At 44.0% G+C, this 9,693-nt stretch overlaps 1 protein-coding gene across 3 annotated transcripts; it reads left to right on the top strand.

Annotated features, from left to right (window-relative positions):
- Positions 1 to 506: 506 nt before the first annotated feature.
- Positions 507 to 9,281, top strand: LOC113010266 (uncharacterized). Of its 3 annotated transcripts, XM_080292373.1 has the most exons (4): positions 612 to 751; positions 1,231 to 1,631; positions 1,894 to 2,211; positions 7,783 to 9,281. In XM_080292373.1, exons 2-4 carry the CDS (start codon positions 1,262 to 1,264, stop codon positions 8,784 to 8,786), a joined length of 1,692 nt encoding a protein of 563 aa, XP_080148499.1. In that variant the 5' UTR covers positions 612 to 751; positions 1,231 to 1,261; the 3' UTR covers positions 8,787 to 9,281. The 3 variants fall into 3 exon arrangements, with proteins under 3 accessions (XP_026005052.2, XP_080148499.1, XP_080148498.1); XM_026149267.2 differs by lacking the exon at positions 1,231 to 1,631 and having other exon boundaries at positions 507 to 751; XM_080292372.1 differs by lacking the exon at positions 612 to 751 and having other exon boundaries at positions 780 to 1,631.
- The last annotated feature ends 412 nt before the right edge of the window (positions 9,282 to 9,693 follow it).

The raw sequence follows: 9,693 nt of genomic DNA, 5'->3' as shown, positions 1-9,693 counted from the left end.
CACAAACAACATTCGTGTAACAAGGTAGAAGCCGCGATCAGTTTTTGGCAGCGACGTTTATATAACCTTTATTTATGCAGTTAAAAAAATCTTATTAACATTGAAAATGTCTTTTGTCAGAGTAAGTTGGCCAAGAGGACAGAAGAACTGGGAGCAAATATTACAATAGTTCAGTAAAAATATTTGAAGTAGCGATAAAGGAGCGGATTGGTTATAATGCAAGTACAACAACACAGAGTTGTAAAGATACTTGAAAAACAGATATTTTTTAATTCTATATAAAACCTCTTTGTAAACCGTGTTCACCGAAGTCTGTTTACCAACATACGTAAAGATATTACACATAAAAAACACACAGAAACATTGGAAATCAGTTTTGGCACAACACCGGAAACACTGAGTGATGAGCGAAGAAATGCCAGCCTCGTGCCCTCTGACGTTGTTGCTGTTACACTCCTCACCAGCAGGCGGCGCCTTTCCGTCCACCAGGAGAGCTTCGCTGTGACACGAAGCGGAAGTGAAGAGGAAGCGGTGCCAGTGTTGTTGTGTGAGCTGAGTGTGTGAGCTGCGGCAGCAACGATGCCTTCAGTTCAGTATCTGAGAGAGTTCATCAACGAGCGACTAACTGCTGCTGCTGAACAAATATTCTTGGAGTTTGAAAAAACGATCGTCCAGTACGAGGAAGAGATCGACCGTCAGCGCAGACTGCTGGATATCACCTGGAAACCCCAAATCAAGCTGCACAGGACAGGTGAGTGTCCCTCTGAGGGAGCATCCTGATCACCGCCAGGGCCGTGCAGAGATGTCTGAGGGGCGGGTGCTCGAGGGCACATAGACCCAGGCTGAAGAACAACAACACACATTCATCAAGACTCTAACATGAATCAGATCACACTGTATCACTGTCATCAGGTGTGTTTTACCTGGTTGGTACACTGTTGGAGGGCAGGCTGTGTTGATCTGAGGCCGAGTCCACAGGAGAGACGCGAGCTGTCAGACACACTCTCCAGTATGCTGTAGCCACAAGTTTGCATCATGGTGCTGATCCAGAATCCTTCCCTAATGTATTAATAGTGAAGTGATGAATGTAAAATCTATGACGAGTCAGTGTGTCTGGCAGATGATTCAGTGTTTGAACTGTGGAGATACAATAATGTTGCTGCTGTAAAATGTTGTCGTGAATGTAAATATAATATAATCACTTTTTAATGTGTTTTCTTTAAAACACAGTGTGGGTCTAATATGTGGAAATGCATATTAGATGTTTCCCCTGCAGCGCCACATCAGCCAGACGGCAAAACGTGCACGCGCTCTCTGCGAGCGTGTAACAAGCGCGCTCTGCCACCGAGGGCGAGCATTGGTTAACAGTCGTCATGTGACTGATGCAAGTCAGATCCAAGGCAGAGAAAAATGCCTCCGCTGCACGTCTGTGTTTATCATCACGAGGGCTTTCCTCCGGAGGTCGCAGGTCTTTGCACTTCAGGCTGTTTCAGTGAATGGTGCATTAAAGGTCTTTCTCTTCGTGGGAAAAAAGAACCTGGTTTGGAGACGTCAGTTCTGCCTTTTGGCTTCAGTTCGCGCTCTCCATCGTACCTGCAGCAGGTCGTCACACAGTCTGAGATGGCGTGCAGGTAAATGGGTGATGACATCAGAGTGGCGTGAGCAGGTGGTGGAGGTGCTCATGGGTGGCTCAGGGAGGACATGTTGGCGACCTTTGACTCTCACTTTAATAAGTAAACGTGTTACAGAAAAAAGCGCTCGGCGTGTATTTATATTCACTTTCATATAAAACATGTAAAGATGTGCTGAACTCTCACACACGAGCGACGCAGTCATGCTGTAAAGTCCTGTTAATGTTTCTGTGGTTGTGACTTCTTTCTTCTGTCTCTCCAGACGTCCCACAGCAGCAGGTCTGTGAGGAGGAGGAGGAGGAGGTTCTCCCTGAGCAGCAGCTCTGGAACCAGGAGAGGAGCTCCAGTGTGGACCAGGAGGAACCAGAAGCTCCACAGATTAAAGAGGAACAGGAGGAACTGTGCAGCAGTCAGGAGGGAGAGCAGCTGGGACTGAAGGAGGAGACGGACACCTTCATGGTGACTGCTGCTGAGGAAGGAGAGCACAGTGAACCAGGAGGAGACGAGGAGCAGCTCCTCTGTCACAGCTCTGCTGGAGCCGAGAGCCAGGATCAACGAGGAAACAAGGATGGAGCGTCAGGTGAGAAGTTGTGTTCTTATGAAGTGTGAGACGAGTTTGACTGAATGTGGTCGTTCCACTGTCCAGAGGCGTCCAAACTGCTGAGAAATATCTTCAGGGAAAATTAGCTGGAGAAGCAGTGATGTGTTTTCCGGGGTCAAAGACGAGCTTTTAAAGCGAGCCGCTCCTTCACCGGTGACTGTCTGAGGTCAGTCTAATGACGGCTGCTTTCTGTTTGTGTCTCTGCATGTTCTCATAAATGTTGCTGCATTACTTTGACGCTGAAAACTCTTCACAAACTCGAGTCCTCCTGGTAGATTTAGCTAGTTTTCCAGCTCCTTCAGGATGAGTGTCGTACAGAATCTTTTTTTTTTTTTTTTTGAAAATATTTTTATTGAAAAAAGAAAACAGTACTTGCAGTTACCGAAATACAATCAACCTTTCTTAATTTTCCTAAGTAAATTAACATATATATATATATATATATATATATATATGAAAAAAACAACAAAAAAAACAAAACAACAAAACAACGCCCCCCCCCCAGTCCCACACAGATCAACACAACCATCAAACATATTAGAGGAATATAACAGTAACAAAAGTAGATTTAAACAGGCAATACCTCTAGACTAGCAAAATAAGAGATAAAGGGTTGCCACTTGTGAAAAAATTTGGCTGTGCAACCTCTCAACGTATATTTAATTTTTTCAAGTTTTAAAAAAAACATGACATCTTTAAGCCACCGGGAAACAGTAGGATACTTAACAGACTTCCAATGCAACAATATTAGACGTCTCACTAATAGGGATGTGAAGGCTATAATATCCCTTTGTGTGGAATCAAGTGTAAGTGAGCGAGCAGGAATCCCAAACACAGCAATCAGAGGACAAGGATGAAGAGTTACCCCAAGAACAGTTGACATAATAGCAAAATACCTTGTCCAGAAACCTTGTAGCTCAGGGCACAGAAAAAACATGTGGCTAAGGTGACAAGGAGAACCATGGCATTTATCACATTTATTTTCCACTTCTGGATACAATTCAGAAAGTCTAGACTTAGAGAAATGCACCCTGTGTATGACCTTAAATTGAATAAGTCCAAGACGAGCACAGGAGGTGGAAGATCGTACTCTCGCTATAGCCCGTTCCCAAGACTCCTCATGTATTCGAAATCCCAGTTCTTCTTCCCATGTACGCTTAAGCTTAACATTAGAGTGGTTACTAAAAGACAGAATAGCATCATAGAGTTTCGAAATGGTTCCTCTGTGATGAGGAACAAATGATAACGTACTTTCCCACTGCTGTTCTGGAGGTAAAGAGGGGAAATTTGGGAAACACTTGGCAACAAAATTTCGAATTTGAAAATAGCGAAACAAATGGGTAACAGGGAGATTGTAACGAGAAGACAAGTTGGGAAAACTATCGAAAACACCATCCACATATAAATGTTTGAACTGTTTTATACCCTTGTCACACCACACTGAAAATGTCGAGTCCAAAAGTGAAGGGGGAAACAAATGGTTTTCGCTTAGAGGACCCGAGGAAGACGGCATTACAAAATTAAAGTGACGTCTAAACTGAAACCAGATTTTGAGTGTGTTAAGAACCACCTGATTATCAGTGTACAGAGAGGGTCTCACGGGTAAAGAGGAATAGAGCAAAGCCGGTAAAGAAGAGCCCCTACATGATGATAGCTCCAATTTACACCACGAGGAACCAGAAGATCTTAGCCAGTAGCAAAGTTTATGGATGTGAGCGGCCCAGTAATAGACTAAAAAATTAGGTAATGCAAGTCCTCCACTAAATCTGCATCGCTGCAGCAAAGTTTTAGAGACCCTAGGTGGCTTCCCTCCCCAAATGAAAGAACCAATAATCTTGTCCAGTGAAACAAAAAAATGTTTCGGCAAAAATAAGGGAATTGACTGAAATAAAAATAAAAATTTTGGTAAGATGTTCATTTTAACAACGTTAATCTTACCGATTAAAGAAAGGGGGAGATTACCCCATCTTTGAATATCAGATGTGACCCTAGATATAAGAGGAGACAAATTTGCTGATTTAAGGCCAGCTAGAGAGCGAGTCACGTTAATCCCTAATTACTTAAACCCAGATGGACTGAGACGAAAGGGTAGATCGGACTGTTGAAGTTGACGTGCTGCCGTATTAACAGGAAAACACTCACTTTTCCCCAAATTCAATTTATAACCTGAAAACGAACTGAAGTTCTCCAGAATACTTAAAACAGCAGGGATGGAGCATGCGGGGTCAGTCATATATAATAACAAGTCATCCGCATACAATGATACTTTATGTGTAATTCCATTACGGATGATTCCCCTGAATACAGAAGAAGATCGCAATGTAATAGACAGAGGCTCGATGGCAATGGCAAAGAGTAAGGGAGACAAAGGGCAACCTTGACGACAACCACGACCCAGCGCAAAATAATCAGAGTAAACATCATTAGTATGAACACTGGCTTTAGGGGACGAATAAAGAAGCCGAATCCAGGAAATAAATTTATCACCAAAACCAAATTTCTCTAAAACTGCAAACAAGTACTCCCACTCCACCCTATCGAAAGCCTTTTCAGCATCTAAAGAAATCACAAGTTCAGGAAGTTCAGATAGACGCTTTGAGTAAATAACATTAAAGAGTGTACGGGTATTAAAAAACAATTGCCGTCCCTTTATAAAGCCATTCTGCTCTTCAGATATAATTCGAGGAAGCACATCCTCAAGGCGAGATGAAATTACTTTAGCCAATACCTTTGCATCGGCATTAAGCAGAGATAATGGCCTGTAGGAACCACAGGAGGTTGGGTCCTTGTCATTTTTGAGAAGGAGCGCTATGGTTGCTTGTGTGAAAGTAGGTGGTAATGAACCGGTTTCCAAGGATTCGTTAAACACAGACAAAAGCAATGGTGCCAATTTACCAATAAATGTTTTATAGAATTCAATTGGAAACCCATCCGGGCCCGGGGCTTTATTAGACTGCATAGCTGTAATAGCTTTTAATACTTCTTCAACAGATAATGGGGAGTCCAATTGCCCCGCATCATTAGCACCAATAACAGGGTTTGAAAGATTATGAAGAAATGCATTCATTTTAGCTTTATCCGTGGGAAATTCGGACCTGTGTCGTGCAGAATCTTTGTTCTCTAATCGTTTTTCCCTCTCAGCCATAAAAGGCTGGAGGGATGTTGTTGTGACCCTGCCAAGCTCCGATGTTGTTCCCGCATCTGCTGGAGCCGCTCGCCTGGTTTGGGAGTCACCGCACCCAGTGCTCCAATTCCCACTAGGACCACTGTTACCGTCACCCCCCACATTTCCCTTTCTGTGCCCCGCTCATGTATTGACCCATGTGCCTGTTCATCTTACCCACTATGATGCCCGACAGGAGCGTCCACGTGGTGCTGAGGCAGGTTATTGGTCGGTAGTTGGAGGGGACGGGTCCCTTCTGGGGGTCCTTGAAGATCAGGACCGTCCGACCTTCAGTTAGCCATTCCGGGTGTCTGTCGTCAGCTAGCAGCTGGTTCATTTGTGCTGCCAGGCGCTCGTGGACTGCGGTCAGCTTCTTCAGCCAGTAGGCGTGAACCAGTCAGGGCCTGGTGCTGTCCAACTCTTCATACTGGAGACCCTTTCTTGGATGTCTGCCACTGTGATGGCAGATGGCTTCCTTCTCTCTGGTGTACCTCTTCAAGCGGTCTTTGCTTGGCAGTTTCCAAAGATTCTTCATTGCACCTTTCTGCAACTGCAAGGATAGAACAGCTGGGTCTAGAGATGCTTTTTGAGTAAAGGTTTAACTACAGCCAGCTTGAAGGCCTGTGGTACATAGCTGATCATTAGAGATAGGTTGATCATATTTAAGATCGAAGCATTAATTAATGGCAGGACTTCTTTGAGCAGTTTTGTAGGAATGGGGTCTAAAAGACACGTTGATGGTTTGGAGGAAGTAATTATTGAAGTTAACTCAGAAAGATCAATTAGAGAAAAAGAGTCTAAATAAGGAGAATGAGGTGAAGTTGGATTTTCAAATTGATGCTGTTGGTCCAGCTGCTAAAATCTAGGGATGCTAATCAAGAACCAGTTCCCAGTACTCCAATTCCTTGGAATCATTAGTCTGCCTACCTATTGATCCCGCTTATAGGTTCTTGCACTCTCGCTACGATCAGCTGATTAGTTTGTGTGTCGGAGGAGGAAAATAGTGGCGTGGTCTCAGCCTGGACAGGAACCTTACTTTTATTTTTATAGGAAAAAAGATGAGCGTGATGGTAAAGGGGAGACTGCTCCAGGACAGAAACAGCTGTGTTATGCTGCTAACAAGGAACGAGGAAAATTGATAAGGAATGCTTATCAGTTTCCACCCCTACTAAAATCCCAGTGACCAGTACGTTTTCATTATTCCTGAATCCTGATCCCTCTGTGCTTTGAGGATGATTGCGAGTCTGGCTCCTCTGCCTAACCAAACCTTTACCAAGTATCACCAAAGTCTCCACAAGCTAATCAGACCTGGTAGGACTGCTGCTTCACCTTCATTCGGTGTGTGTCGTCGGGGGTCAAGGCCTTGGTGGTCCGATCCCCAGCCAACGAGGCTGGCTATTAGGACATGGAAGGTCACCTCTTTGGTGGGAAGGAGCCGGAGCTCGTGCATTAGGTTAACAGAGACCGGCTTGATATAGTCAGGTCCATCTCTATGCACGACTTGGGCTTAGGAAAATCCTCGTGGATTTGAACTGGAGTCTGTTCCAGTCTGGGGGTGCCCTCAGTGAGAGGCGGTGGGCAGGGATGGGAGTCCCGTAGCCCCTCGGCTTGCTGGGCCCGGGTCCTGACTGTTGTGTGTGTTCAGGACATATAGCTTGCACAGCCTCACTTCAGTGTGTAGGCTGTTGGTACGGTCTCTGACCTTTAGGGGCTCTCCCCATGCCAGAGAGCTCATTCTCCTCCTCCTGTGTTTCAGGTCTGCCTCATAACCGGATGTGATGTGTCGCAGCTCGTCACCCACCTCATAAAGACCGCCATCTTAAATGCCATGCCCCTTTCTTCCCTTTTCCCTGGCTTTGAGCTGCAGTGATTTGGGCAGCATGCTGTAGCTGTGTAAACCCTGTGAAGCTTGGTGTGACTTTGTGTTTGTGAGTAAAGGTAACTGTAGTGATCCACATTGGAAGCATGTTCAGGCTCTCGGAGGTTTTTGTTTCAGCCTTTTCTCCTGTTTTGTGGTGAGACAGTGAGCTCGGCCATTGTACTTTGTTTTCTTCTTTTCTGCGATTTGTTTGTTGTTTTGGCTTCAAAGACCCTGACGCTTGGAGCTTCCCTGTTTGATTTTGGTCCTAATTGGTTCATTAATTGTAAAATAAATTGTGTTTTACTGACGTTAACTATGCGGTGGTTAATAGTTTTTTTTCACTTTGTGTTACACCCCATCTCGGATAACACTTTACTGTTATGTGGGCTGTAATAGCTACACCTCCCCAGTGACAGCTGGGTCAGGCTCCACCACCCCCAAGACCTGGAACTGGATCACCATTTATGAAAATGGAGACAATTGTGAGTATACTTACTCTTTTCTTGTATCACTTTTGTCATTTCAGAACTCCCGCATCACCAGAATGTGAAGGAGGTTCTCCAAGAGCAGCAGTTCTGTAATCCAGAGAGGAACCCCAGTCTGGGCCAGGAGGAACCACAAGGACAAGTTTTGCTCGAGGACGGGACCAATACCTTTATGCTAACAGCTACTTGTGAGGAAAGTGACCACAGCGACTCAGAAACAGATAGCGAGCAGCTCCTCTCTGACGACTCTCCTGAAACTGAAAGCAGAGATCAAGAAACGAGCAAGCAAGAAGGGTCGGGGTTAACTGAAGATGCAGGGTCAAAGCCAAACAAGGGACGTCAGGGAAAGGAAACTTACCAGCTCAGCTTGCCGATTTCAGTGAGCCAGTGTAATGAGACTTTCAGTATTTCCCGGGGAAAGAAGCATCACATGATCCAAAACAATGTGAAACTCTACGTGTGCAAAATATGTCGTAAAATTTTCGTGAGAAGGTATCACTTGTCTATGCACATGAGAATCCACACAGGTGAAAAACCATATTGTTGTGAAACATGTGGGAAACGTTTCAGTATAAAACGCAGTTTGGCTCGCCACATCACTGCTCACACAGGAGAGAAACCATATTGTTGTGAAACATGTGGGAAAAGTTTCAGTGCTAAAAATAGTTTGTCTTACCACATCACCACTCACTCAGGCGAGAAACCATATTCATGTGAAATATGCAGGAAATGTTTTGGTCAAAGCAGTGCTCTGTATCTCCACAAGAAAACCCACACAGGCGAGAAGCCGTATCATTGTGACATCTGTGGGAAAAGTTTTCGTCAAGCTGGTCACTTGTCTCGCCACAAGAAAACTCACACTGGTGAGAAACCATATTCTTGTGAAACATGTGGGAAAAGTTTCAGTCAAAGCAGTGTTCTGTGTGCGCACAAGAAAATCCACACCGGGGAGAAACCTTATCATTGTGAAATATGTGGGAAAAACTTTAGTCAAAAAAGTCACTTGTCTCGGCACACAAAAACTCACACAGCTGAGAAGTTGTAGTCCGTTTGAAAGACTGCGTTCTTCTGTCGGTCAGTAAAAATAATGTTTCAGTAACAGGTGGAGTAGAGAGAGCTCAGAAGTGCCTTTACTTTGTCACATTATATGTGGTTTGTCAAATAACATCAATTCAATTCAATTTTATTTGTATAGCGCCAAATCACAACAACAGTCGCCTCAAGGTGCTTTGTGTGTGTGAATGTGTGGATGACTGAATGTGTAAAGCGCTTTGGGGTCCTTAGGGACTAAGTATACAAATACAGGCTGTTTATTTACCATTTTAATGTTTTTGCTTCTTTTCCTCATCACTCCATCTTTGTGGAAAAGTCTTTCTTCCACTGTGTGTTTTGTTAGTATTTGTAACTGTAGGAAATTTGTATTCTTTGTTTTTTAACCTTTCCTAAAGTTGTTTCAGGATTTGGAGGTGATACTAACAAATTAGAAAAAAATGTGGTTAACATGATGTGAAAGCTGTATAAATAAAGTTTTCTTCTATAATTTCTGGTTATTCAACATTTAATTTTACAGACTGCAGATTCTTGCCTGCCTTTCTCTCCACGAGTCTCCTGGATAAAGGCCTAACAGAGCTGGAGAGAAAGCGAGTGGACTTCTTTAAGTTTTACATTTCATCCACAAAGTTTCTTCAGTTCTAAAACCAATTGGTGGAGAGTCCCAGGTATTTAAAGCCCAGTGAGAGGGTCGCTGACCCACTATTGAAAGTGTGAAAAAGGGTGTGGGCCATCGTAATCTGGAGAGGAAATGGCGTGTCACAAATTTAGAGGATCATCATTTAGCCTGGAAAAATAGTTTGCTGCTTTATAAGAAAGCCCTCCACAAAGCCAGAACATCTTACTATTCATCACTGATTGAAGAAAATAAGAACAACCCCAGGTTTCTCTTCAGCACTGTA

This window comes from Astatotilapia calliptera, chromosome 18 (assembly GCF_964374335.1).
Source record: "Astatotilapia calliptera chromosome 18, fAstCal68.1, whole genome shotgun sequence".
Lineage (NCBI taxonomy): Eukaryota > Metazoa > Chordata > Actinopteri > Cichliformes > Cichlidae > Astatotilapia > Astatotilapia calliptera.
The sequence above is the reverse complement of the archived record's forward strand: the minus strand, read 5'-3'. Positions and strand labels throughout refer to the sequence as shown.

Excerpts from the sequence above, each read along its gene's own strand:
- LOC113010266 (XM_080292373.1), top strand. The coding sequence starts at position 1,262 with ATGTTTCCCCTGCAGCGCCACATCAGCCAGACGGCAAAACGTGCACGC. Across the intron at positions 1,632-1,893 it reads CAGTCTGAGATGGCGTGCAG|ACGTCCCACAGCAGCAGGTC; the intron begins GTAAATGGGTGA and ends CTGTCTCTCCAG. Across the intron at positions 2,212-7,782 it reads AAACAAGGATGGAGCGTCAG|AACTCCCGCATCACCAGAAT; the intron begins GTGAGAAGTTGT and ends TTGTCATTTCAG.